This window comes from Vanellus vanellus (assembly GCF_965231255.1).
Source record: "Vanellus vanellus genome assembly, chromosome: 6".
NCBI classification, from domain to species: Eukaryota; Metazoa; Chordata; class Aves; order Charadriiformes; family Charadriidae; genus Vanellus; species Vanellus vanellus.
Window position 1 is genome coordinate 112,656 of NC_138911.1, and position 27,362 is coordinate 140,017.

Genomic DNA, 27,362 nt, shown 5'->3' on the forward strand with positions numbered 1-27,362 from the left:
ATAGCAAACTACATTAAAGTTTATAACAGAAGCTTTATATTGAGCAGAGTCACATTCATATACCTGGCTAAATTCCTCGGGGTGCAAGTGGAATTTTAAATGCTGCTGCCGGTGTATCCGTGGCCGGTCTGTGCGTCGCAGTGCCAGTTTGATTACTGCTGTGATTCAGGAGCTCTGGTTACCAGTTCCATTCTCTGGTGTCACTCTAACAAACTGTGCTACTGGGATTTTTATACTTTGCATGCTTTTTCTAGTTTGCTGTCTTGACTCCGAGCTTTTTAAAAACACCAAAAAAGCTGAATTCTCAGACCCTGTCCCTGGTCACCTTCCACCCTTCTGCCTCTCTAACCGGTTCTGGCCTGAATCTCCCCACTTTGGGGCTGTTGGGTTCTGCACGCCTGCCTCTGCCCCGTCCAGCCCACTACTTTTGTCGTTTGGCTCTGCCCGTGTTCGTTCAGCTCTTGGAGCGCGTGTTGGACCACGTTGTTCTCTCCTGCCGTGTTGTGCAATGTGACTTTCCCAAGTTCTTGTCTTCCCAGGCTTGTTCCTGATGTCGCTTTTACTGACTTTGGAAGAGCGTGCAGAGGAGACAAACATTCTGATCAGGAAAAGTTTCCTTTATTTCACAGTTAAGGACAGGAAAAGGGCTTCAAAAAGTGCGGTCTCCTTAGTAGTGTCACGTCATGATGTGTTAGGAGTAAAGGGAATGCCAACCGTGCGGCAAAGCTGACGCGTGGCTTTAGGTGGTTATCAAAACCCTGCAGGCTTGCTGTTGGAATGGCACTGAAGTCTTCTCCCGAGAGTCCTTTGAGAGCCCTCTTGCGCTGTGGGGAGCGCTGGGTTGTCTGTAAACCTCTGAGCAGCTCAGTGCAGTGAGGGTGGAGATCCGTGGTCTAAGTGAATTACGACAGTTGTTTTGGGGCCTTTCCAAGGTATCTGGAAGTATTGTTTGGTACCCAAACCTTCTGGCGTGCCAGCAAGTGCTGGCTGGCTGCTTCCCTAACACAAATAACTTGGGAAATTTGGTGTGTAAACCAAATTTGGGGGGTGGAGAGGTTCTTCATGCAGGAAGGAGTCTGATGCACAGCACCCAGACTGCAGACCGCTTCGCATGTCACACACAGCCTTTGAGAATTTTCCTGCTAGGAATTTAACTTGATTCTTGCTTCCTTGCTGGTGTTGTGAGTGGTTCCTTGGTGTCCGCCCCGCGCTGCGCTGCAACTGTGCAAGGTAAAAGCTGGAGTGGGAAATAAGCGTCCCTGCTGGAGGCTGTGCAGGCTTCCCAAGGAATACCGCCTGTAGGACAGCGTGCTCTCCACCAGAGCAGGGTTACAGCCCCATTCCCCTACAAACAAGCACGCGGTGGAAGCAAAACCAACAAGCCATTATGCTTAATGCTAATGTGAATTTTAATGAACAAACTCAGAGTGTTCCTTCCTGGTGAAGGTTCTGTTCTGCGGTCTGATCTTCATTCATAACTTCTGCTCTCAACGGGATGCAGGTTCTTCTTGCTGCTTCTTATTCTGGTCTGCTCTTGTAGTGCTCCACGTGTGCCAGGACCCAGGCTGTCGGCACCAGGAAACATGCGGACATCATGGAAAAGGCGATGACTTGCTCCTGCCGGCGGGAGAAGAAACAGAAGAATTAGTGGGACGGCCGCGCGATGGTCGCGTTGTATGTGGGGCTCCTGGGACAATGGCACGCTGGTGCTGTGTCTAATGCAATGGATCAAGCGTGCTTGTCCGCGCTCCTTGCTCTTTCCAGCCCCGTGGCTGTCAGACGGACACGCTTGGGAGCTGTGGGAGGGAGGTTTGGGTAAGCACAGCCATTTCCACCAGTGGTGGACCAGGCTGGTTGCTCTCCAGGTGTGTTCCAATCACTCCGTGTTTCTCTGTTGTGATACTCGCTGGGAAATCAGAGTGACTTGTGACCTTCAGTCGTCAGCGAGGCTCGGGCTCGTGGTGCTTCCAAAAGCAGCTGTGCCTGACTTTCAAATGACTTTGGGGTGTGAATGGCGACCCGCAGCAGCCTCTCCTATTTCTGGAGCACCAGGGCTGCACTTAACCCCTTCCACTGACGCTTCTATTTCTTTTTTTTTTTTTTCTTTTTTTTCTTTTTTTCTTCAATCTGGCTAGAAAAAGAGCCTCCAGGCTCCTGAAATGCTTTGTTGCAGACCTCGGGAAGGCAGCAGGGGGCTGGAGGTGAAACCCAGCCAGGATTTCTGGCAAAAAGCTCCTTTTTGCCAAGCTCCTTTCACTCAGCCCGGGAGGGTCCCTGTGGCCGAGCGGCTGCTCTTGCGGTGGGGATCATCCCCAGAGGGAGGAATGATGGAGGGACGTACGCGCCCCGGCTCTGCGGTGAGAGCAGACCCCGTCCTTGCCCACGGGGACGCCTGCTTTGGGGTGAGTGTCCCACGGGAGGGGGGGACGGGGCCCAGGTCTGTCCCTGTGCTGGCAGGGTGTGCCTCGGGACTGCCACCTCCTCCCTGAGGTCCTCAGGCTGCCCCATGGCTCAGCCACCCCGGGGGCCATCCCGTGCTGCAGGGGACCCTCAGCAGGTACCGTAACCCCCAAAGGTTAAAAAAGGGGCTGAAAGGATGAAATAAAATGGAAGCGAGAGCCCCAGCGTGGGAGCAGGGCATGCCCCCACTACGCGCTGCTCCTCCTTTTTCTCCCCCCTCCCCTTTTGCTTTCACTCCCAACCAAAATAATTTGGCTATAATGCGGGGGGTGGGGGGGTGGGTTGTCCCCCTCTGTCCCCTGTGAGCAAATGGCTTCTCCCCCCTTTGTCTTTATTTTCACACACCCCCCCCCCGAAGCTACTCACAGCAGCAGAGAGCGGGTGCTTGGGCGGCCCGGAGGAGATGGGTGCCCGGGGGGCGCGGGGGGTGCGCAGCAGGGCGGCCAGCAGCCGGGAGCCCCGCGGAAAGCCCCACATGGCGGTGGCAGGGCGAGCGTATGGCTCTTCTCCCCGCGGCCGGCTGCAGCTGTCCAGCTTGTCACCGGTCACCACTGCCACCACCCCTCGGCACGGGGCCTGCCGCTCTCCCAGGGGCATGGCAGCGGAAAACCCTTAAAAGGCAAGATTTTCCCAAATTGCCTGCTACTTAATTTTTTTTGCCTTAAGTGTTTTGTTTTTTTTTCCTCCCAGTAGCACCCGACTCCCCACACCTCTGAGGTCAAAAACAGTGTCCCCATCCAGCAAGGTGGGACCTCTGTGATGCTCTGCTGGAGAGCAAACCTCCTCTTCTCTTGGGCTTTTTTAAATTTATGACACTCAAAACACAATATGTGCGCTTTTTTTTTTTTTTTTTTTAAAGCCATTGCAGACATGATGCCGGATCTTCTCTGTCTGATGGCAGTGAGCAGGACCTTGCATGTCCTGTCTGTGGCGATGACTTCTCCCCCTTCCCTCGCGGCTCAGTGTGTGCATAGGCTCAAAACCGCGTATGCACAGGCTCTGCCTGACGTGGTGGTGGATGGCCATAAAGCCTGTCAGCTGCGGACTCTCTAAGGTGCCGACAGGTCTGCTGCCAGGCTGGGATTTCCAAAAGCATCTTCCAACTTGCCTCGACCTGAGCGCAGAAGCGGCCGAAAGCCTTGAGCCTGCGTCTCGTTCCGCTGAGGTGTGGATGCCCATCAGTGGGAGGAGCGGTGCCCTTCCAACTTCGACACGTGCCTGCTTTGCTGAATAACCCAGCTTTCTGCTTCTCTCCCTTATAAGCAGCTCTGCAGAAAGTTTGCCGGTTGGGTCCTGTCTCTGGAAGGTCAGCGCTCCTTTCCCAGAACAACTGTCTCGGGAAGGTGCAGGTTTTTACCTTAAAAACCTCCCGATGTGCTGGGCGCCCCGAGGCCTGTCACGCACACCTTTGTTGACGAAGGATGACTGCTGAAATTTAAAAGCAGTAACAGAATCCTCTTACCTTGCATCTGCTGCTTGCAGCTGGCTTTCCAAAGGATTTCCCGTCGGTTCCCGGCTCCCCACAGCCTCTTCCCAACCGGCTGATGGGCAGTGATCTCTCTGCAGCAGACACAGAGCTGGGGGGGGCAGAGCCTCCGACAGTGAAGATTTTTTCTTCTGAGCTGTTTCACAGCACATCTGCCTCTGTAAGACAGGAGAAAGGAACGAGTGACCTCCAGGACACCTCCCCCCCAGATGACATCTCTTATTTACTTCCCCCTTAGCTGAACTTCTACAGCAAACCCCTGTTCTGCTGTGCCTCTTCATGCTGCTTTCAGTGACAGAAGTACTGACCCGTGTGTGTCGCCGGGAGCTGCTCCGCTTTCTCCTTCTTGTCATGAAGAAGCATCCAGGCAGCAACTGTCTCCCTCCCGATCTTGCCCCAACTGCCGTGGGCGGTTCTAGCTCTGGTTATGTTAGTCCAGACCAACTGATAAAGAAGGACCTGTCAGCCAAGAGCCACGGCGTGCGGCCACACCGGAGCAGGCAGCTCCAATCCCCTCGCGTGGTTGGTGTTTTAGGGTGTGAGGGAGGGGGAGCGTTCCCGAGCCTCGGTCCCTTCCTCAAAACCTGCCTGGAAACCTTCTCTGGCTCGGGTAGACCAACCTTCTGCTGCATGGCAAAAGCCTGAGGAGCATTGCTGGGGCTACTAGGGGGGAGAGCGAGAGAGGCCACGCTGGCCCGGGGCAGCTGCGGAAGGCTCAGTTGTGTTTTCTGTGAACTGTGGGAGAATAATCTCGTTGGGGAGGAAGGAATCCTTGAGAAGCTGGAGAAACAGTTGGTGGCAGAGGACAGATGTGGTTAATGGGTTTCCCCTGATATTCTTAGAGAAACTTGTGTGTGCCCTGACTCATCCAGGAGAAAGTCATACTGTGCAGATGAATAAGGGGAAAAAAAAAAAGAAAAAACCTTCAGAAACCTTCCATTCTAGTCACGGCAAGATCGGCGCCTTTGAAAACGCTACGGCAGAGTTTGAGGAAGTTTTGGCTTGCTGTGAGACAGGGCTGTTCTGAAAAATGATACTTCAATATTCTTCTGATAAAGCGGAGGAGCAGAGCAGGTGCCGGCAGGGGCAGCGCGGTGCTCCTCATGCAGGCGCTGGTGGCTGCCGCCGCTCCCTTTTGGAGCCACCTGCCTCTGCCCTGGGCTCAGCCCGCGCCTGGGCCGGCTGCTGGTCACTCAGATTAAAGACAAGACTAAGTTAGACTTGCTGTGGCCAGTGATGAGTTTAGGTCTGTGAATACGGGAGGAGTAGAGCCGGGAGGACACGTTCACGGTTGGGCTCTGCCCTCCACTGCTCCTTGGGCTTTCTCCAAGGCTTCTCTCCGGTGCCGGCGGCAGCGGCGCTGGTCCAGTGCTCCGCCGGGCCGAGCGTCGCCCCTCCGGCTGCGCTCCTGGTGGACCCGGGGAGGTGGTGAGCAGAGGGCGCGGAGCAGCTGACGCAGCAGAGCGCTCTGACCCGTCCTGCCCCTTGCTTTGGCAAGGAAGGCGTGCGGAAACTCTCTTTCTTAAGCCGGACACCCTTCCTGCTTCTCCTCCTCTTCCTCCCTGGGTGTTTTCTGGCAGGAAGGCCACTCCAGGACACGTTACCGTGTGTGCCCACGCAAACCCTTCCCTCTGGTCCCGTTTAGCACGGCTGGACCCGGAGGCAGGACAAAGGCCACTGCCTGTGTCTGTGCCCCGCGCTCTCTTCCCTACACGCTCACAGCAGGTTTCCAGTGCGGTCTCCGGCCTTGCCTTCCTCTGACTCGGCCCACGGCCATACCCCTTCTCCTTGGGGCTGGCAGGGGTGGCCCTGGGGCTGAATCCGGAGGGACTCATCCTGTCTTGCTCAGGAGGAGGTGGTGAGGAGCTGTCACCTTCCCAAACAGCGGCCGGTGGAGAGATGGGGCGTCTTCACGGCCGCTGGAGCGGGGAAATGCGTTTTTGCTTCCCTAACGCTGACGGCAGCTTTGCTCGAGTCGGACATTGGCTTTTCTGTGGATTTGCAGAGAGGGGGACAGATGTGTAATGTCTATCCTGTAAGCGCCGGATTGCTCAGTAGGATAATCCCCCTCTCTGAGCACCGGGGCAGGGGCTCGGCCGGAGGCCCGGCATCTGGCTGTGCCACCCCCCCTCCACGAGGGCCGCACCGCGCGTCTCCCCGCTGCGGCAGGCCGCTCCCTGCGCCGACCGAAGGTGCTGCACGGGGGAGGACAGGGGAAGCGCTGCCGTGGGGCCCCTCTGGCACGTCGGGGACGTGGGCAGCGCTCGGTGGGGCCGAGCGGAGACCCCCAGGGATGCTCTCGCTGTCGGAGTGGGAACCTGGGGCTGCCCCGTGCTGGGGGATGGCTCACGGCGATGGGGAGGGAGCAGGAAAGGCTTTGAGATAGAAGAGACATAGGGTCACATAGCGGGTGGGTCTGGGAACCGCCATCTTCCAGTGAGCTGCAGGCACCTCTGGGATCCCGCGGGAATATCCATGTAGAACCATAATGATTTGCTATTTATTTCCCCTGAGCTCAGGTTTGTAACGCAATACATCTGTGCTGTCCTACACCCGCCGGGTCTGATGGGGGGTGGAAGCGTGGCCCTCTCCCCCGCCAGGGCATGCCGCCGGGTCAGCTTTGGCCATTGCACTCAGCAGTTACAGGATCTAATTTTTGGCTCATGTAGGGCAGCAGGAGCTGTGCCGGCTCCGAAAAAGCTCTGCAGGGAAACAGATCGCTCGAGCCTTTGCCATGCTCGGAGGACGTGCGGAGGACAGGGCGCAGCGGGTCCGGGCGCCGGCGGTGTGGGACACCGGGACAGGGGACTTGCCGGTACCCGCGCTGTGCCCGGGAAAGGGTGCTGTGGCGGGGCAGAGGAGCGGAGCCGGGAAAAGCTGCCAGAGCTGGCGCCGGGATCCCTTCTCTCCAAAGGCAGGTGGGGAAAACGGCCACAGCGCAGCCGGGGACAAAGGGCGGTTGTCACATGCAGAGCTGTGTGTGCCACTGTGGTCGGAGAGTGGCCGCAGCTCTGCACCGGGGCCGTTGCTGCATTGCTCCAGCGGCTGTTAGACAATAAATCATTATACACTGGTTTTCCTCTCTCAGTTCCTCCTTCCCTGGAGCACAGGGCAGCCCCGGGACATCTGTGCTCCCCGCTGTGGGCGATGAGCTCATCCGGGTGAATACCTGCATGCCGATATTTATTTTATTTATTTATTTTTTTTTAAGGAGGGGGGAAAAAAAAAGTTATTTCCTTCCTTCTTTCTCAGCTGGGTAACTTCCGTCCTTCCCTGCATGGGAGCCCCACCACAGCGGCTTCTGCTGGCACGGCCACAGCTCACGCTCAGCCCCGACCAAAGGCAAGAGCTGACCTCCTGCTCCCCACGTCCCTTCTCTTTGGGCACTTCTAACTTTCCTGGAAGCAGGAGGAGGATTTTTCCCACAATTCAATCTCGGGCACTGCCTGGTGCGAGGAAACTGAGCCATCCCCGAGAGCTGCTGGTGGCCGGTGGGGAGGGATTTTGGGGACTGCTTTACCGTTTCTGTATTACCCGGATGCTCAGCATCGCCAGGCACCAGCTACAGCTCCCTTTTGTAAGGTGCTGTTGATATGTGTCTATATCCTTAACAGATATTTATATATATGTTTATATATTATATATAAATATATATATTTTATATATATATCTTTCTCTCAATTAAATAAGAAGCTCCTACCCCAGCAAGGCAGTACCTGAGGCTGAGCCAGAGATGCGAGGGGGAGGGGGAGGACGGGGGTCCGGTGAGCTGGGAGATGGGCGGCTGCAGAAGGGTGTGTAATAGCGTCATGGAATAGCGTTGGGAGGAAGAGGAGGGAGAAGAGGAAGGCGGTTGTGTTGTATTGGCAAAAGCGGTGAGATCCTGTTATGGAGAGGGCAGCAGAAGAGGAAGGGGGGGGAAATTGGGGAAGGGACAAAGCCGAGGGGTGGGTGAGGTGTGGGGAGCCGGGGGAGCCTTGGCGGGGAGACGGCTGGAGCCAAGAGGGAGCGAAGGGAAGCTGCGAAGGGGGAAACGAGCCTGGGTGGAGGAGAGCTGGGGTGGAAGAAACCTCTGGTGGTCATCAGAGGAGAGACTAGAAGAAATGGAGAGACCTCAGGGAGGAGCGGTTTACAGCCCTCGCTTTCGGCTGGCGTCCCACACAGCCACGCTCAGCCCACCCGACCCTCTCCAGCCAACCCTCGCCCCTGACTCAGCCGTTGTTGCTCTGCAGCTTGGGTCGGTGAAAATGGCTGATGGCACAGAAGACCCCGCCGTGTTCACCTCCGCTTCTCTGCCCTCCGACCCACGGCTGCTGGCTACGGTCACCAACGCTTACCTGGGCACCAGGGTGTACCGGGACATCCTCCATGTCAACGGCGTCTACAACGGGGCGGTGGGAGACACGCACCGTGCCGACGTCCCCAGCCCCATCAACGTCAGGATGACGGTGCCGGGTGCGGACAGCCTGGCTGAGACCTTCACCTTGAATACCCGGACAGGTAAACAGCAGAGCTCGGGCAGGGATCTCCCTGTCCTGCGGCCTCCGGTCAGATCTTCATCTTGGGTACCCATCTCTTTCCCTCTAACTGCTGGTGACCCTCTTCTAGGAGTTAAAAGTCTCTTTACCTGTGTTGCCTCTTCCACAAGGTCGCATCTTTCTTCTCCCCATTCTCTGTTCACCTGTAGGGTGGTGTTCTTCTGAAGTTGTGTTGGAGCAAGCGGAAAACTCCCCTTTCTTGTGAAAATAAGAGCGCTTTTCAGACTGTATCTCCACCCATGCTGAGCCAGGCTCGGCAAACACTGGTTAATCCTGAAGCCTGTTAAAAGGTTTTATAGCACAAACCATTCCGCAGGGGCTTGGCCAGGTTCAGTGTTAACAGTGGCGTGCGGTCAAAAGCTGCGGTTGGATCTGGACCTGGGAAAGGCAGTTTCTTTGCCAGTGGGAACCAGTAGATAGGGCAGAAATGGGAGTCTGGGGTAGAGCATCGGGACCCGATGGTTCTAAAGGCCGGTGGCTCTCGCTGTGCTTACAGGAACCTTCAGCCACGTGCTTCAGTCAACCGACTATACAGCCACCCATCAGATCTACGCTCACCATTCCCTCGTCCACTTGATGGCCTTCAGCATCACCATCCGGCGCTCCGCTCACACCACCCGACCCATCACGGTGCAGCTCCACACCCCTTTTGTGCCGAAGAGCCAGGACTTGGACCTGAAGCAAGGGCCAGGCTTCCAGGGAGCACAGTGAGTTTGGGTGGCAGAGGGACCTTGCCCCAGCCACCTCCTTCGGGGGCTGTTGCTCGCTGCCCTGCCCACCGGTAGGAAATACATTGCAAAAGTAAGGCCAGAGCTAGACTGGAATGGTGAGCGGCATGGAGGCTTGCGCAAACCTGCTTCTTCCCGGCAGGTATATAGAAACCCCAAAATTAAGTATAGGAACACTTTTAGCAGTTGCAACGCCAGAATTATTACTTACACTGATGTGTAAAAGAGCAACGAAGGCCACAGGGACTAGATGTGATTACAGAGAAGTGAGTTTGGGGAAGACAGTGAGTTGTGAGGAGGTGACCTCTAAGAATGTCTTGCTGGGACTGGGGACCAGTCGTAACGAATTTCAGTCTCCCGTGCTTTGGGGTGGGACAGCAGCTGAGCTGGAGCGAGGGGACAGGGAGCTTCCATCCTCGGCGGGAACGGGAGCCCGGTACCCAGCTGCTGGGGGAGGTCCCCTCTGCGTGGGCGGATGCGCGTGGAGTCCCACCTGCTCCGCTCTCCCTTTCTCCGTTGCTTGCTGTCTCCCCCAGCTATGTCTATGGGAAGACGCTGGTTCCCGAGGTGGAGGGGGGACCCCGTCCCACAGTCCACATGCTCTGGACCCCCGTGCCACAAGCCTTGACGCTGCGTGGGGAGGAGCGGGAGCGATGCTGGGAGTTCCTGACGGCTGTGGCCGAGAGCGAAGAGGAGGTGAAGAGGAGCTACAGCGAAGGGATGACGCTCATGGCTGAGGGGTCCCTGCACTCCTCCCACACCCACGCGTGGGCCAGGCTGTGGCGGGGATGCTGCGTAGACCTGGATGGACCTCTGCCTTTGAGACAGGCCCTGTATGGGTGCCTCTATTACCTGCTGAGCGCCATCCCCCCCCCGGGGAACCCGGGCTTCCTCTTCCACGGCATCAGCCCTGGTGGCTTGTCCAACGGCACTCGAGGCGAGGACTACTGGGGGCACGTCTTCTGGGACCAGGTGGGTGGAGGCCATGCTAGCTGGGAACGGGGGGGGTTCACGGCGTGGAGGAGACTCAGCAGGAGGCTGCTGGGAGTCCCCCTCCCCACCCCCAGGTCGGGGGGTACCTTGGCACCAGCCACTCGTTGGGGAGCATCCCCTGCTCCTTTCCTGTCAGCTACCCACACCCGGCTCGATCCCTGGAGTTGCTTGTCCGGGTTGTCCTCTGGCTCAAAAGCCAGTTGCCAAAGCCGAAGGGAGACGCCTGGGGCCGCTGCGTAGCCAGCGGGGGCGAGGGGCAGGAGGGACCCCTCCGTGGGGCAGCCCCATCCCCCGGCCGAGGTCCGGGCTGGGAGAGTTCAGGCTGCTCGCCCAAGGGACCTTCAGCGACTAGCGGAGAGCACGGCCACCGACTTCTAGCTGTTTAAACCAAAGCAAGCTGGAACCTGCCCTTCTCCTCCCAGCTTCGGTGGCACCAGCGAGCCCTATTGTGCCTGAGCCGTTGCAAAACCAGAAATGTTTTCTGTGATGGGCAAGTGCAGCTTTTAGACGTAGGTTCGGCGTGTGCTCAGCGAGCCGGCTGGGCCGGGCGGCTTTGCCCCAGCCAGAGGCGCAGGTCTGCTCTCGGAGCAGCCACAGCCGAACGGCTGCACAGCTCCGCAGGGGAACGACCATCGCGTGGCGTGAGCTGGAGACGCTGCTGGATGGTGTTGAGGCTCCTGTGCTGAACCCGCCTGGCCTCTCAGTGGGCAAGGGCTTTTTTGGCCCTGTGGGCCTCGTGTGCTTTCTTCCTGGCGATGTGTCTGGCTTTGACCTTCCCCAGAGCCTCTGGCTTTGGAGAACTCCTGCCTCCCTTCTCTTGTGTGATGGGAGGTCCTGCTGAGAGCATCCGAGTGAGATACCAGCTGGGTGATGAGCAGAGAGTAGCAGGTGTGGGCAAAAACGGTCCCTCGTGGGTTTATCAATTTAAAGACCCCACAGGACAGCACCTTTAAGTCGTAGCAAAATCACAGTCAGAGCATTTGGGATGGGGGCGGACTTGAAGGGTGCAACTGGTGGGAGCATTTGGGTGCCCCACCTGCCAATCCCACCACCTTGCCCTGCTTTTGGATGTTTCCAGGACACCTGGATGTTCCCGAACATTCTGCTGTTTTATCCCGAAGCTGCTCGAGCCATCCTGGAGTACCGGATTCGCACGCTGGAAGGAGCCTTACGCAACGCGCAGGAGCAAGGCTACAAGGTGGGGACCGAGACGTTGGGCTGAGGGCAATGCAACCCAGCTGCTGTCACCCAGGAGGACATCTGGGCTTTGCTCTTCCTCGCTGGCTCTAGCTTTAGCCAGGGGCTGTGAGCAGGGGGCACTGCCCGCAGGTGGCGGACCAGGGAGAGAGAACATCTCAAGATGTTGTGCTCAGCTGCCTCATGGATGTCTTCTCCTGGCAGGGTGCTAAGTTCCCGTGGGAGAGTGCAGCCACTGGCCAGGAAGTCTGCCCTGAGGACATCTATGGAGCCCAAGAAATCCATGTCACTGGAGACGTTTTGATGGCCTTTGAGCAGTATTATTGCACCACACAGGTAAAGGGAGTGTGTGCCACCTGGATGGCCCAGTGGCAAGGCCTGCAGGGCGTCTGGTGACTGTCACTGTCCCTTCCCAGAGAAACTCTGCTGTTGTCTGCTCCTGTCAGAATTGCTGGTAGCACCTCGGGGTCCCTGCTCCAGCCCTGCCTCTTCTGTCCTTGCTCCTCGGGGGCGGCTCTGCATCCTGTTGGCTCAATCCAGGCCAGTTTTCTGACCCTTTCTCCTGCTACATCCATCTCCTCAGAGCTCCTGTCCTCCTGCTGAGTTTGGGTCTGGTTGGCTCTCCCTCACGTCCCTGTTTCTCTCTGGCTTTGGCTCCCTCCAGGACCAGAAGCTGTTCAGGGAGGACGGAGGCTGGGAGCTGGTGGGCGCCGTGGCTCAGTACTGGTGCAGCAGGATGGTGTGGAGCGAGGAGGAGCAGTGCTACCACATCAAAGGTACTTCTGCAACTGCCAGACCTGTTTGTTGGGAGGGGGTTTCCCCGCAGGGGCTCGGAGCCCCTCCAGCCAGACCTGGACAGGAGGGCTCCGGCTCTCAGGCTCCTGCCCTCCGGAATATCTCACAGATAGCGTTTGTGTCCATGCAAACATGGGACAAGAGGCTCCGCTCTTTTCAAGCGCCACAGTATCGGTTGTTTTTTCTCTCAGCCCCTTGCCACTCATAGGACACCTCTAAATGTCTCCGTCCATGGTGGCACAAGCTGGTGCCACACACGTGGATGCCTTCAGATGTGCTGCTGTGACTGGTGGCACGCAGAAAACAGAGTGCGAGGGCTTTGGAGAGGAAGGACTTTCCTAAGTCTTCTCTAAGAGCCCTGAGTTCAAGAGCCCCAGCAGCCTGCAGGAGTTTAACCCCTTGAAGGACATCTGGTGCTGTTGGTGCCGAACAAGTACAGCCGCTGATATGTCCGGCAGGGCAACGGCTGGCTCCGCAGGCAGCGATCCTGCTGAAGCGCCTTCTGTTAACGAGTGCGAGTTACCGCTGACGGGCTGCTGCTGAAAGGGCACCCTGAGGAAGAAAACGCAAAGTGAAGGAGAGGTGTTTGTGGGAGGAGGGTCTGGAGGAGAAGGCTGGGCTAGAGCAAAGGGGTCTCGAAGCAACCAGGGTGATCTGGGCTAGAAGACCCCCTGGGGTTGGGTTGCAGCAGGCTGGCTCGTGGCGCGAGGATCCTCGGAGACACCCCCGGTGCTCCTAAAGGAGTCACGTGTTTAAATGTCTATTTTCACGTTTCTCTTGGGAAATGGCCGTCTCTCCTCTGGGGACAATCTGCACGAAAGCAGCAAAGGAAGGAGCTGAGCCTGTAGCTAGGGAAAGGTTTAATGACTTGCTCAGCTTGATTGAGTGACTTGAAAGAATTAATGACTCGAAGGTCACCTTGCCTGTGAAGCCAGGGAGGTGCCCTCAGGTTAAGGTATCTGCTGCCCATCAGCCAAAGCTGTAAGCCGGGTTGTTTCTCCTTCACAACAAGCACCACTTATGTTCTCCTCTGCTGAGCGTTGCTCCGAGATTGCTGCGGGGTCCTGCCAGAAGCCGAGAGGCAGCACCTCTCCGCATGGGCAGGCGTCACTGCAGCCGGAGGGGTTCCCTTTCTCGTGCCGCTTCCCTGAGGAGGGGCGCAAAGCCACGCCGAACCTGGGGTTGGCCGCGGTGCGAAGTGTCCCCTTCCTCTTCCTCCAGGTGTCATGCCCCCCGATGAGCATCACTACCAGGTTGATAACTCCGTTTACACCAACGCCGTGGCCCAGCGGAGGTAACGCACGTGCCTTGTTGCGCCACCGGCCCATCTCGCTTTTCTGCCCGGCACAATCTGGCGGCGGTAGGAGGCGGCGGGGCTCCCGCGTGGGGTACACCTTTCCTCTCCCCACACGCCTCCGCCTGAGCTCTCCTGTGCCTCCCTTCACAGCCAGCCCAAAGAAGTAGGTGGTCCCACGGCCGCTCATCTGACCTGCTTCGGGTGTCCACATGAGGCTGAGGGGGATTTCACTTCACAGGAGGGTTTCTCTCCCTGCGGTTTGTGAGATGTCTGTACAATTAGCCAGCTGGAGACAGCTAAGGCCAGAGGAACCGACTCCCACCGCCAGCAATGAGAGCTGCTACCCCAAGCTTAAACTTTGACCCATGTTCTTTCAGAACAGCTGTTTCTTTGCAGTTATGGCTCAATTAGTTTTTTCTGTTCCCTTTCTTCTCTTCCACTCTCTGAGGGGGTCACGTGCACCTTATGCCTGACACGAAGCGTTGTTCCTCGCCTCTTTTCAGCTTAAATTTTGCAGCTGACATCGCTCGGGACTTCTCGATCCCAGTGCCAGAGGAGTGGGTGGACTATGCCAAGAAAGTCAAAGTGCCCTTTGATGCGGAGAAGAAATATCACCCCGAGTACGATGGTTACAGCCCAGGTGAGGGGAGAGGCAGCAGCAGACCTTTGAGTTGGCCACTGTTCATTCTTTGTAAGCCCGCAAGTGGTGGGGACTCTGACTGGTTCAAAGACAGGAACAGCGGCTGAATGGTTGGCTGAAGTAAAAACCTGTGGCATTGCTCTCCAAGTGCAGCATTTGGGTTGCAGGGGTGGAGAGCCTGGCTTGGCGACGTCTTTTTTGCCTCTTGGTGGATCGTTTCTCATTAGTGGGGTCATAAAATTAGGAAATTTGGGAACAATGAGAGTAGGAAGAGTCTTTTAGTACTGGGTTGCAGATGACGTGTCAGCGACGGGTTCATAGCAAGCAGTTAGGTCTACCTTTCCGAGGTCAAGTGCCATGCGTTGCCCTTCCAGCAACCCCTGGCCCTCTGGAGGTGAAGGGGCTGGTTCAGGTGGGCATGCACACCCAGTTTAGTGTCCCCTTTCCCACAGTTAGGGGCAGGGTGTGCGGGGTCTTTGCACCTGAAGTTTAGGTGACACCCGCCTGGGTGCCGTCGTGCTGGGGCTGTGCCGGGGTCCTGCCTCGGCAAACCGTAGGCTGCCGTTCTGGTCTGCCTTTAGCAAAGCAGCGACGAGTTGTCCTGCCTGCAGTTCCGCTGCCTTGCCCTGTTGATGTGGTGTTTGTTGGTCTAAATTTATGATTCCGTGTGAGTCAGGTTTGTTCCCCGTATGAGTAAATAGACAATCGGTCTGCCGGTTATTCCCAGCTGGCGTACGCGGGCTGCCTGACTGCCTTCCCCAGGTGAGCCCGTGAAACAAGCTGATGTCGTCTTACTTGGGTTCCCGCTGATGCACCCCATGAGCCCTGAAGTCCGGAGAAACGACCTGGAGATGTACGAACCCGTCACTGAGCTGGACGGGCCAGCCATGACCTGGGTAAGGAGAGAGGGGCAAAGCCTGAGGTGGGACTCACCCATGGGGTGGTTGTTTCCATCTGAGTTAGTCACTGCCAACCCCATCAACGGGCACGATTTGTCAGAGCTACTTTGAGGGGACGTGGATGGTCAGCGCCGAGCTAGAGACGTGGGCTGGAGGTGTCCACGCTGGGTCGGAAGGGTGACAGCTGTGGTGTCGGTCTGAAGGTTGTGCCGCATTGTCACCCCCGGCTGAGACGGCAGCTGGTGAAAGGAGGGCTTTCTCTCCGGCAGAGCATGTTTGCGGTGGGCTGGCTGGAGCTAAAGGAGGTGCAGAGAGCCCAGAGCCAACTGAACAAGTGTTTCAGCAACATCACGGAGCCCTTCAAGGTTAGCTGCGCGGCGTGGCTGCTTCCCTGGGACAAACGCCTCTTGGTTCTCTCTTGCCCGTTCCCAAGTAGGTCCCATCACACTGGGAGACGTCCCTTGGCCTGGAGCCTGTGCTGACTGTACTCGTGGTCACTAGGTTATTGGGCTATGGTCACACTGAGCTAGGCAGCTGCACACTCTGCCTCTTCTCTGCGTGCTTCCAAAGAGCCGTACGGAGGCACCCGCTTCCTACCAGGCAACACAACGCCACAGGTGAGGGTCATGCTCACCCCAGGCTTCCTCCTGCCTGCCGGGGATGGGGAAGGGAATGGAGATGGTGGTACTTAGAGGCCCATCCGAGCCCATACACCGCCTCATGCCAGCATGGGCAGCAGGGCATGGTCGTTGCAACACCCCAGATAAGCGACAGTGGCGATGATAAGCATATTCAAACCCACGTAACTGTACGAAGAGTCCCAATGCAGCTGCTGAGTCACTTCTCTCTCTTGCTGGAGCAGATCTGGGTGGAGAACTCGGATGGGTCAGGAGCTGTGAACTTCTTGACAGGGATGGGTGGATTCTTGCAAGCCGTCCTCTTTGGCTACACAGGGTTCAGGTAAGGCCCGTGTTACGTCTCATTTCATTTCTAAGCAACTACATGTCACTTGAAACTTTACTGTTTAGCTGAAGCAACGTGTTTTTACTCACGAAAAGGAAAGGAACTTGCAGCATCCAGAACACCCTGCAGAGCTCCCATCAGGTAACGAACAAACAGGAACATCAACAATCCCAGGTGAACTGTGGGTACTGGGGACAGTTAGCCGCTGGTGGAAAACAGGGTGGAGTTTCCAGAAGTGGGAAGCTTGGGTCCATTTTTCCTCCAGCTAAGTCAGTGTTGGAAGCCGTTGGCTTCAAAAGGAGTCAAAGCTGGGCCGGCACTGAGCTCTTCAACACTAGTTGACACCTTCAGGGAGGAGGGACATCTCTGTATGGTCTCAGGATTGTGGGTAGCCTGTATCGTTTTGATGTCTGTGTATCAAACACATCCAGACCTGCCCACTCCACAGGTGGTTGTAGCTTTGGGTTCTTCACTACATGTGGATGAAGCTTAGAGACTGTGATCCACCAATCACATTGGCGTTTTGGTTAACTAATTGAAGAGAAAGTCCATACAGTCACCTTGCAGGCAAATACAAGACTGCGCGCTGTGGTCTTTCTAAGGGGACTTTCGTAGCTGGAGACCCCAGTCCTCTACCACCAGGCTCAGCTGCCGTAGGCCTATTCCCACTTTAAACACTGGAAACAGATTTGGAACAGGTGAGAGAGCCTCTCCGGGTCACTCGCTGAGTTAGTTGCCCGTTTGGGAAGCTAGATGTCATTCCCTAAGTTTGTCCTCAGGCTTAGCTGTAACACCCCATCTCCTTTGGACGTGGCACGGAAAGGCGTTCTGCAGCCCCTCCGAAGCCCTCTGCCGCCTGCGCACACGTGGCTCCGCCAGCCGCTGGGGCAGGAAGCGCTCAGCTGGCAGCGCCGCAGCGTTCAAATATCTTAGAAAAAACATTAAGCTGTTCATATAATTTCAAAGCTGTGTCTCATATCCAAAGCAGCCTGGTGGTTTCTACCCTGAAGCAACAGTCTCTGGAGCGTATTCTTAGTTTCACTGAGGCTGGATCAAGCTGACATGCCTTCTGATTTTCAGCAAACTCTTCTAGCACTAACTATGTGTTTTTACGCTCTGTGTGTGGCCAGAAACTGCTGAGAAACCCACCAGTTTCTTGGTGGAGCTGGGTGTGAGCTACCGTGTTCCCAGCTGAAAACCGTAATCTCAGGTTTTGTGAAGCTTGAAGGTCTTCAGATGCTGTCTGTGTGTCAGGTTGGGCCCCTCTCGGCACAGGCTCAAGCCACAGGCTCTGGGGCTCCAGCCAGATTTCCCCAGATGTTGAGATGACATCTCTGTAGCCCTCGAGGCCGGGCTCTTGCCTTGCCCGTTGTGAGCCACGGGCCCCAGCGAGCGCGGTGGCCTGCCGCTGGGGCTCTCCAGTCTCTTGAGCCTCTCTCGAGCCCTCTCCAGCCCGTTGAGCCCTCTCAACAGAGCGGAGGTGATGGCCAAGAGTTCTTATGTGTCAAGATTTGAGTAGGAGATAACAGCGTCTTTTTTCATCCAAAGCCAAAACACACAAACGGGCGCTGTTCGACTTTTGGTAAGGGCTGGGAGAAGGGATTCAAGCTGTTTGCTTGGTTTCTGTCTTCTGGTGAAGGACCACAGATAGCGGTGCTGAGTTTAAAGCCCTTCAAACTGGGGGGAGCGGGAGCTGATGTGCGTTTCTGAAGGTCGCCTCGCTGACCCGCTTCGGTCACAGCCCGGAGGGAAAGCAAAAACCAAGCTGTGCCGACGCATCTCGGTTGAGATGGCAAATTTCAGGGGTGAGGGGTAGTGCTAGTGGTCAGGCACGTCTTGTGATTCAACTGAGCAGCTCTTCCAGGAGCATCTCCACCAGGCGTGAGGTGAGCTCCCGCTGCCTCCTCACCAGCGTAGTATAGCTTTCAAGGCGATGGTGGGCGAGAACAGAGGCTGACGGGTCTTTTGGCCGAAGCTGAACTTGCATCCTAAAAATCCCAGCTACGGCCGTCTCCTGAGCTCCTCACACGGCTGGAGTTTAGTTCCAGCACATGGAAGCCTGCACCCGTAGGTTCATGTGACCAGATTCCAACGGCAATTCCCACCTGGTGTCCATGGCCACCTCTGCTCTTTCCTGCACCCTCTTCCCCTCCCCTTCTCCGAGCGCGGCATTCCCCGGGTTTTGCCAGCACTGCCGCTGCTGGAGCTGCACCGGAGCGGGGAACTCAGCTGCCTCAGAAGGAAAAAAAAAGTGTTGCCTCTTCTTTTTTATTAACTCCCCCTAAAACCAGCACCAAAGCAACCTAACGGAAACGACAGACCCCAGCGGAGGAGCTGGAAGGGGAACAGGACTGCCGGGCTGTGAAATCACGGCCCAAGTAGCTCTTCAGCAGGTGCTTCACTGGCGTGTGCGGGATTTGCCTGGAGATCCTTGGGAGACACTGAGGACTCTTTCTGCCCACGGATGCGCGGAGTGAGGGGAGAGGGCTCTGGGGTGGCCGAGGCTGTGCCGTCTGGGGAGGGGGCCGACCCCGCAGAGCTGCTTTGTTTTGGGGCCGCCCCTTGCCCCCACCGCTGACCTGCTCCCACCGTTGCAGGATCACGAAGGCCAGCCTCCGCTTTGACCCCGCCGTTCCCGATGACATCCACAGGGTGGAAGTCACCGGCATCTCCTACTTCGGCAACAAACTGAAGTTCACCATCACCAAAGGAGAGATCAGGATCGAAGTGACCGAGTCCCCCCGGGACCCTCCGGCGTCTCCCCTGGAAGCTGTGCTGGAGGCGTCGGGGCAGCGGTTTCCCCTGCGCGGAGGTACCGGTGTCAGCGCCTGGGCCCGCTGCCTAAGGTACAGTTTGGGGAAAAAACATTCCCATATATCTCATGCAGGTTGGTTCTTATTGTAGGGCAGAGCGTCTCTTTCCCCATGGCAGCCGGCTGGATTCAGAGGTCACCCACCGAGACGCGTTAGACCTCGGCTGATCTGGGTTTTACCCGCTGAAGCGGCAGAAAGAAGTTGCAGAGCGGCTGTCGGCAGAGGGGGAAGGTAAAGGTGGGGGGCCCAGGCTGTGCCATTAAACCCTTTGCCCCCACGGGACTGTGTGCGCTGTCTGTCTGTCTGTGTGGCCCCGCGGGGGGTGGTGGGCTCGGGGGTCTCCCCACGGCGGGGGTGGCAGCAGCTCCCCGAGTGACGCTGAGCATCCTTGTCTGTGCTGGGGGGGCACTGAGCCCCCCGGCGCCCGTCCCGTGCCTTCAACATCCCTCGCTTAGCAGAGGAGACAAAATCTGTTTTACATGAGTTTTCTAAACACCCGTGACTCGTTTATGCTCTGAACATCTGCATCGGTAAGGATGCCCCTAGCCGATAAATCTGGATTTAGCCCAGCCCGGCCGTGCGCTGGCTGCCGGCTCCTCCAGCACGTCCCGGTGTGGTCCTCGCCGTCTCCCCGGGGGACTGGAGGGGCCGCGGAGGCTCAGCCGCCACCGCGTCACCACGTCGCTCCCGCTCTGCAGAGAGCACATCGAGGAGGATCCCTCGGCCGCAGCGGCTTCTGGGGTTTCCCTGCGCCGAGCAGCCGGGACCCCTGAACGCCGCGGCCCCCCCGAACGCCAGACCCTGCCGGGGCCGCGTGGTGGGGTGGACACCAGCAGGGCTGGAGCTGAGCGTTGTTTTGGCACTAACATGAGTCACAAAGCACTCAGCCAAAAGCATTCTATCCCCGTTTGGGCAGCGCCCAGCTCCTTTTCTTTCGAGTTATTTGGCGTATAACGCCCTTATCGCTTTTTTAACCCCTTATCTACATCACCATCTCTCTTGGCGAGCAGTGTTGGAGGCAAAGCCCTGGTAAGTTGTCGTTTGAAGGGCTGTAGGAAGCCCAGGCATCAGTTATCCTTAACGTTATGTCCGATGATGACAAGTGCGGTGTTTTTCTGGGCTCTGAGCAGAGCTCTCCTCCAGCTGCGCAGCTTCGGGGCGAGCAAAGACGTGCGGCGCGTTTGCTGAGGGCATTGCCAGTGTCCTAGAAAGCCCCGAGGGAGGGCAACGGCCAGGCTGGTGTAGAGGTGCAAAAGTGGGGGGGGGGCATGATACCCCCAACACCCCCCTCCGCCCCTGGCGGCACCCTCCCCTCCGGCACCCCCTTCCCGGGGGGGCCGTGGTGCCCCGTTTCCCAGCCGTGGGTCAGGGCGAGGGGGTGGCGACGGCGTTCCCTGCCCCTCTCCAAACCAACCCCAGGAATCTCGGCTGAGTCCCGCGGAGTTTATAAAAAGCCCTGCGGCCGCTCCCCGCTGGCGGCAGCATGTGGGAACGCTTAGGGAGGGAGGCAAAGCGGCTCCCCCGCCTTATAATTACCCTGGCTCCCCGTCAGGCCTCCTCTAAAGTCACCCAACCCCTAATTAGCGGCAGTTCTCGGCAGCGGGGCAGGACGACGGTCCCCTCGGTCCCCGTAACGGCCCCGTGGGCTGCGGCTGGATTCGGCTTTGGGGGGGGCTGGGGATAAAGCCCGGCTCTACGCCAGGGTTCAGGTGGCACTAAAAGGGGTGTCAGTGTGTGTCGTCACCCATTCCTCCCCCCAAAAGGGATCCTTTTAGTCCAGCTGCCGAAATGAGCCGGCTCTAACGCGGGGAGGGCAACGGGGGGGTAGCACAAAGCAGTGGGATTTTGTCCCGTGCTTATCCCTTCTGTCCTCACCCGGGGACCTGCCGGGGGACTTCTGCTTTCCTGCAACGAGTTTGCAGGTCTCAGCCTCCCAGTGGAGGGGGTGACATCTCATCTGCTTGAGGGTGTCCCCGTGGGGCCAAGAAACTTCTCTGCTCCTTCCCCCTCCCCAGTCGCAGGTGAGGCCCCGATGGGTTTTAGGCTGGTGGCTCTAAGGGTCGCAGAGATTGTCCCTTCTCCTGGACGCAAAGAGCACGTTCAGAGCAAAGAAAGCCATATTTATATCGTCCATTTAGCACCCCCCCTGCTCTACACACACGCACACAGAAGACTCGCAATGTGTGAAATGATTTAATGATTTAAATAGTGATCACCGGGGCTGGAGGGATGCTGTGCTCCACACAGGATAAAGGGAGTTAAAAAACAAACAAACAAACAAGGTAACCAAAAACAATCGAGCTGCCCCAAGAAGCGTGGCTGGGAGCCGGGGTCGGGCACCGCGGGGCGGGGGGTGCTGGACCAGTCGGGGAGGGTGAGGGGAGATGCGGAGGTGTGGGCTGTCTCCCCCCGGCCACGCGCTGCCCAGTGGCACAAAAGCTTGCGGACACGGCCCCGGGTGGCAGGGCCGAGTGGTGGCTGGGTTACGCTGGACCAGTGGTCTTTCTGGCGGGGCCACCAGCAGTGCGAAGGAGTTTCTGCAAGCCCTTCGCCCACCGGTCACTTGTCTGCCTCGTCGCTCGGGCTGAACTGGTAGGTGAAGAAGCCGACGGACTCCTGGGCGAGCTTGGAGAGGTGGATGACGCCCGTGATGACCAGGGCGGCCAGCAGCAGCGGCAGCACCACGCTCCCGGCCGTGGCCAGGACGTTGTAGCACCTGGCCTTGGAGCTGAAGCGCCGAGCGGCTTCCACGTCCCCGGCCACTTTCCGGTCCCGCGCCTGCAACAGCCGAGAGACGGGGCAGCAGCGCCCGGGCTGCCCGCGGCTCCCTCCCCGCGCCTCCCCCCAGCCCGGCGACGTGTCCTCGGCGCCCTCCCAGCCCGCGATTTTGTCCCCGGGCAGTGCCGCGCCGCCGACCAGCTCCCCACCGGCTGAGAGGGCGGCTCTCCATCCATCCCAGGCTGCCCGGCGGCTCCGCACACCGTTGCTCCCCGCTGGCCCCACTCTCTTCACCACTGGGATTTCTCTCCTGCTTCTTTTGGAGCCTCGCAGGCTCCAGACCTCGCTTACCCCCATCTCTCCCCCCTGGTCCAGTCCAGCTGGAGCTGCTCCTGACTGAGGGCACATGGAGGGGCCAGGGGCATCCCAGCCCCCCAGCACCTCCTAGGAAGCACCAGTTGGTCCTCTGGTGGTGGCAGGAGGCTGTGGTTATCTGGGGGGGGTCTCACAGCCTCATTAATAGGTGGCAGGACAAGTGGGGGGGCTTTACCCTGGGATGGTGTCACCTGCAGCCAGCCTCATGAAGGTGTTGGGCTCTCGCCCCCGCCCCAGCCCCCCCTGCTAGTTACTTCAGATGTTCCACACCTCCTCGGGAAGTCCGTCCCTTGGGGTCAGCGTGGGGAGGGCTCCCAGACGACCCGGCGCAGTCAGCCTCCCGTCCCCACTCGGCGCCATACCTTGACAGAGAAGGCGAGTGCCACGAAGCCCAGACAGCAGAAGTTCATGTAGATGGTGTTGAAGATGGACCAGACGAGGTGGTCGCGGGGCGGTGGGGAGACAAGGCCGGTGGGAGACGGCTCTCGCTTGTGGGACGGCGCGGGCAGGTAGTCCTCCCGTGGGTAGGAGGTGTCCATGGCCACGGAGAGGGGCACCCCGCGGCTCTCCTGCTCCACCAGCCTGGCTGGGGGAGCGGGGCAGGGCGGCCCCTTTATATAGTCCTTGTCTATGGCACAGCCTTGTCTCCTCTATATATAAACCCAAGAAATTACAGCCCTCCCCGGGCTGTGGTTATCAGAAAGGCTTGGCCGGGAGCTAGGAGAAACAATCTCGGGTTTGCGAGGCTACGGGCTTTTTATATCCAGCCTTCCTCCCGTGATGAGGAGCACAGACGGCTCCAGCGCCACCGAGGGAGAGGCTGAGCGCTCGGGGAGGACCGTCGGGATGGAACTGTGGGGGGACTTTGAAACCAAGTGACCCTCACCCCGAGGGGCCCATAGGAGACGGGCCCGCGGTGCCCGCATCTCTCGCTGCGCTGGCTCGCACCCGTAGCGTCAGCCCAGTCCCTCCGGGTGGGCTTGGCTGGGAAGACCCCTCGTTCGCAGCGCGTTTGGGCCACCGGATGCCTTAAATGGGAACTTAATACTGAAACGTGGAAGAGCGACTTCTACAGGGTGCCCTGGAAGTGGGAGGAGATGGGGCTGCGTGGCGGGATGGGCTGTGTAGTGCCAGAAAAACACAGAGATTTTTTTGTTGTGTAATTTTTCTGCCGTGCCTAAGGTTTTGGGAAGAAACTTATCTGGGATCTGGGCTGGAAGCGCTCTGCACCACGGCAGACCACCATGGAGCCAGCAGAAGAGGAGGAGGAGGAGGAGGAAGAGGAGGAGGAGGAGGAGGAGGAGGAGGAGGAGGAGGAGGAGGAAGCTGCCCCAAAGATGTGCAAGGACCCTCTTCTCCTTCCCTACTGTGAATAAGGCGACAGGCGAGGGGGGTTTGGCAGGACGAGCTTTATTTGTGGCGACAGTGACCTATACATGTGTCACAGCACCCAGGAAGCCCAGCAGCTCCCTGCCGAGGCGCGCGGGCAGAGAAAAGAGGGAGGCTGTCCCCCGCGTCCCAGCCTGGCCCACCCATCCACTTCCATGCGCCCAAAGTGGGGACATTTTGGGAGGAGGAGGAGGACGAGGAGGAGAGGGGCAGCGGGGGGAGGAGAAGCACCCCCCCGGGGTGGCAGCAAGCAGGTCGGTGGCCGTGTGGCGGTCAGGTGGGTTGGGACATGATGATGATGATGGCGGTGATGATGGTCAACACGGCGGCGACCAGCAGCAGGGAGAAGATGATGTTCAACACCTTGGCACGGGTGCCATACCGCCGGGCGCCCTCCAGGTCCCCCAGCACCTTGCAGTCGCGGGCCTGTGGGGACAAGTGGGGGCCTCAGTGGGGGGGGCACAACTGGGGGCCCGGCCCGGGCCGGGCAAGGTGGTGGTGGGACCTCAGGGACACATCGTCCCGGGGCTGGGAGTGAAGCCACCGGGCACTGCCCGCTCCCCCCACCCACAGTCCCGGTTCCCGGGGGGGGGGTATATGGGTCGGGGGGGACGGGACTGGATGGGGGGACACCGGATCGGGGGTTCCCAGGGCAGGGGGGTCTGGGATGGGAGACCGGATCTGGGGGTCCCGGGGCGGGAGAAGGGTCTGGGGCGGGACGGGGAGGGGGGGGGGGGAGCATCGGGGGACGCGGGGGGGTGTCGGAGAGGGCTGGGTCGGGGGGGACACAGGATCGGGGGGGTCCCGACGGGAGGGAAAGGTTCGGATCAGACCGGGTCGGGGGGTCCCGGGCGGGGGGGACGGTGGATCCCGGGCGGGGGAGGGTCGGGATCGGGCGGGGGCGGATCGGGGGGGGTGTCTCAGGGAGGGGGCGGCGCCGGAGGGGGCTGGGCAGGGGGGTCCCGGGGCGGGTTGTCTCTGGGGCCCGGGCTGGGCTGTTTCGGGGGGTCCCGGGAGGAGCTGGTTGCGGGGGAGGGGGGGGGTCGGGTTCGAGGGGACGGAGCCGGGCTGGAGCGGGGGGGGGGGAGCGGGAGCGGGGGCGGGGGCGGGGGCGGGGGGGTCCCGGCCCGCCGCCCCCCTCACCTTGATGGAGAAGATGAGCGCGGGGAAGCAGAGGCAGCCCAGGTAGGCGAGGGCGTAGCCCAGCAGGACGTTGAAGAGGGACCACACCACGTAGTCCCGGGGCTGCCCCTGGGGGTCGGCGGCGGGGGTCGACCCCCGCCCCCCGGGGGGCTGCAGCGGCAACGACACCTCCGTCTGCCGCGGCTTCATGGCCGGGAGGGAGGGAGGGAGGGAGGGAGGGAGCGCGGGAGGGAGCGCCGGGGAAATGAAAGCGAACCCGCCCGGGGGGGGGGACCGGCCCCGCACCGCCCCCAGCGCCCGCCCGGGGCCCCCCAGCGCGGGCGGAGCGGCCCGACGGACACCCCCGACGGGACAGCCCCGGGGCTCAGCCCCCTCCCCGGTGGGTGGCACCGCCACCCGGGGCAAGGTCGCCCGTGTCCCCTGTGCCCCCCCTCGGCGTAAGCTGGCTGATGGTGCGGGGCGGCTTTGGGGACTCCGAGGGGTCTTGGGGGGGGCGCAAAGGGGGCTTGGGGGTCTCAAAAGGCCAATGTCCCCTTTGGGGAGGCGCCCCTCTTGGCAGCGAGGGGTGGGGAGGCGGCACCGCGGTGGGGCAGGAGGCGTGTGGGTTTGGCGGGGGGGTTCGTGGAGCTGAAAGGAAGGGCAGGGGGGTGCAAGGCAAGGTGGGACCCCCCCAGCCCCGCCGCTGAGCCCCGGGCTCCTCGGCAGGGGCTGCAGAGCCCCGCCGCCCCCTCCCTGCGGTGGCCGTTGCCACCAGGGATGGTGGCCAACGCAGGAAGGAGGAAGCACAGGAATTGGCCCGGGAGGGGTGGGGGTGTCTCTAAAGACCCCAGAAGCCCGGGGAGGGGGTTGTGTTTGTATTTAACTAACAGCACCAACACGGCAGCCCCTTCCCGAGCCCTTTCCCTGCTGCGCTCCCTCCCGCAGCCCTGCCTCCCCACTCCTCTGACTTACGGGGTGGCCCCGGCCCCCCGAGGTGGGGATGCCTGGGGGGAATAATGTCTCCCAAAACCCCAAAGTACGACATTTCCAAGGAGAAGAGTAGGGCAGGAGCTTTATTTGCTGCGAGTTCATCCCATGTGTTCCTGCTGAAGAGGGTCCCCTCAGTCAGGGTGCACCATGCCTGGGGTCACCCCCTTCTCTGGTGGGAGTGGGGAGAAAGGTCCCATGGGAGCCGCATGTCTCCCCCACGAGAGAGACGAGGTGGGCTTTGGATGAGCGGGACGTAGGGGAAGGAAAAACGAGGCCCCGGTGCCACTGCTCCGCGGTGGGACGGGGTTAGAGGTGGACGCTCGCCCACAAGATGTCATAGTACATAACCAGCACCACGATACCGATGATGGTACCCACGATGCCCAGGCAGAGCGCGGCGATGTTCAGGTATTTGGCCGTCTGTGCGTGGCTGCTGGCAGCTGCTGGGTCCTGGGCGACTGTCCTGTCTCTGGACTGTGGGAGAAGGAAATGAGCGGTGAAATGGCACGAGCCGGAGGCGGCGGTGGCAGTGGCAATGGGCCAAGAGGACATCCCGGTCCCCCTAGCCCTCGAGCAGCTGGCCTTGCCGGAGCCTGGGACCAGGGTCCACCGGGCTCTGCCACAACCCCGAGAAACCCAACCCAACGGCAGCAGCAGAACCCGAGAAACCCAACCCAGCGGCAGAAACGGAGCTCACGGCAGCCTAAAAGTGCTTTCTTAATGGCTTATTAAAAGCCGTTACGCTCGGCAACGCGCTGCCCAGTCCCCTTTGGGGGGGCCGGGGCAGCAGCACGGCGGGGGAGGCTGTGCAGAAGAGGGGGGGTCCAGTCGGGACCATCCATGTGGCACTTCCCGCAGTGCCGGCCGATGCTGACGCGTGTCTCTACGGTTATCAGGGCACCCATTAAAAATTATTCACTTTCAAGGTAATAAAGGCGAACGGGGCAGAGAGCAGCTGCGCCTTTTCTCGGGCAGGAGCGAAACCTCGCCGGGGTTTCGGGAGCGCTGCGGGAGGGAGCTGGGAGCCGGCGGGAGACGGTTTGGGGCTCTCTTGAGTCTTTCCCGACACACCAAAGGAGGCCGGGCGGCCCTCGAAGGGTGGCTTTGCTGGGGACGTTGGGTGTGGGGCTGGACGTGGCAGGAGGGAGCGGGGGAGCGTCTCCAGGGGGAAAGGATGGGGAGCAAGGGGAGGCCGGGGCGGTTTGGGGCAAGCCGGGGCAGGGTGGGACAGGATGGGACAGGATGCGGTGGGGTGGGACAAGATGGGACAGGGTGGGATGCGGTGGAACAAGACGGGACAGGCAGAGACGGGCTTAGGGAGCCCTGGCGTGGGGGCAGGCAGGACCTCCGAGCCGGGCAGGGGGGTGGTGGGATGGGGGTGACTTTCCCCTCACCTTAATGGAGAAGACGAGCGCGATGAAGCCCAGGCAGAAGGGGTTGCAGAACATGGCATTGAAGAAAGACCAGAGCACAAAGTCCTTGGGACTGGGGGTGGGCTCCAGCCGGACAAAAGAGGGGGGGGGGCTGAAAGCGGTGGCCGGGTCACCTGCCCTGTTCCAGCCGTGGGGCTGCATATTGATGCTGACGGACTGGGGGTAGTTCTCCATAGCAGCCCGGTGCCAGTGAGGCGCCGGGGCTAGTTATAGGCGAGAGGACGGGTTTGCCGGGGTGGGGCCACCCCGCCTGGCGCTGCGCAGTGCCCGCCATAGGGTCTCTCGGGACCGGGCGTCGGGGCCGGGTGGGCTCCCCGGGCGGGCTGGGGGCTGCGGGCCAGGCGGGGGGGACAGCCCCAGCCCCGGGCATGGTCTGGGGGTGCAGGCGGAGGGGGGTGCCCAGGGGTCGGGCGATGCCGCGGGGCGAGCGCCTCACTTGTTCCTCTCTGCTGTTTGCCCTCTTGGGCTGATAAGCGATTTCTGCCCTGGGCAGAGCCGCGCCGATGGCGTTACTCGGTGGCAGCGG

The 27,362-nt window shown here is 59.7% G+C and overlaps 4 protein-coding genes and 1 long non-coding RNA gene across 5 annotated transcripts; 1 reads left to right on the plus strand and 4 right to left on the minus strand.

The window, feature by feature from the left end:
• Nucleotides 1-1,391: 1,391 nt before the first annotated feature.
• LOC309673396 lies at nucleotides 1,392-2,982 on the minus strand. The gene is made up of 2 exons (XR_014269309.1): nucleotides 2,827-2,982; nucleotides 1,392-1,617 (listed from the first exon to the last, which is right to left on the minus strand). It is a non-coding gene; the product is annotated as an uncharacterized lncRNA (long non-coding RNA).
• A 5,034-nt stretch (nucleotides 2,983-8,016) lies between these two features.
• Nucleotides 8,017-19,069, plus strand: PGGHG (protein-glucosylgalactosylhydroxylysine glucosidase). Its single transcript, XM_082485608.1, has 13 exons — nucleotides 8,017-8,446; nucleotides 8,981-9,191; nucleotides 9,749-10,184; nucleotides 11,284-11,403; nucleotides 11,607-11,738; nucleotides 12,067-12,178; nucleotides 13,419-13,491; nucleotides 13,998-14,134; nucleotides 14,897-15,030; nucleotides 15,303-15,398; nucleotides 15,896-15,993; nucleotides 18,594-18,808; nucleotides 18,901-19,069. Exons 1-13 carry the CDS (start codon nucleotides 8,050-8,052, stop codon nucleotides 18,963-18,965), a joined length of 2,226 nt encoding a protein of 741 aa, XP_082341734.1. The 5' UTR covers nucleotides 8,017-8,049; the 3' UTR covers nucleotides 18,966-19,069.
• Nucleotides 19,070-21,368: 2,299 nt separating this feature from the next.
• LOC309673797 (interferon-induced transmembrane protein 5-like) lies at nucleotides 21,369-22,469 on the minus strand (the record flags this gene model as incomplete). The annotated part of the gene is made up of 2 exons (XM_082485667.1): nucleotides 22,265-22,469; nucleotides 21,369-21,587 (listed from the first exon to the last, which is right to left on the minus strand). Exons 1-2 carry the CDS (start codon nucleotides 22,439-22,441, stop codon nucleotides 21,369-21,371), a joined length of 396 nt encoding a protein of 131 aa, XP_082341793.1. The 5' UTR covers nucleotides 22,442-22,469.
• Nucleotides 22,470-23,297: 828 nt separating this feature from the next.
• Nucleotides 23,298-24,638, minus strand: LOC309673915 (interferon-induced transmembrane protein 5-like). The gene is made up of 2 exons (XM_082485797.1): nucleotides 24,435-24,638; nucleotides 23,298-23,717 (listed from the first exon to the last, which is right to left on the minus strand). Exons 1-2 carry the CDS (start codon nucleotides 24,621-24,623, stop codon nucleotides 23,565-23,567), a joined length of 342 nt encoding a protein of 113 aa, XP_082341923.1. The 5' UTR covers nucleotides 24,624-24,638; the 3' UTR covers nucleotides 23,298-23,564.
• Nucleotides 24,639-25,132: 494 nt separating this feature from the next.
• Nucleotides 25,133-27,010, minus strand: LOC309673914 (interferon-induced transmembrane protein 3-like; the record flags this gene model as incomplete). Its single annotated transcript, XM_082485796.1, has 2 exons — nucleotides 25,133-25,877; nucleotides 26,798-27,010. The coding sequence occupies 2 exons, from the start codon at nucleotides 27,008-27,010 to the stop codon at nucleotides 25,710-25,712; spliced, it is 381 nt and encodes a 126-aa protein (XP_082341922.1). The 3' UTR covers nucleotides 25,133-25,709.
• Between the last annotated feature and the right edge of the window lie 352 nt (nucleotides 27,011-27,362).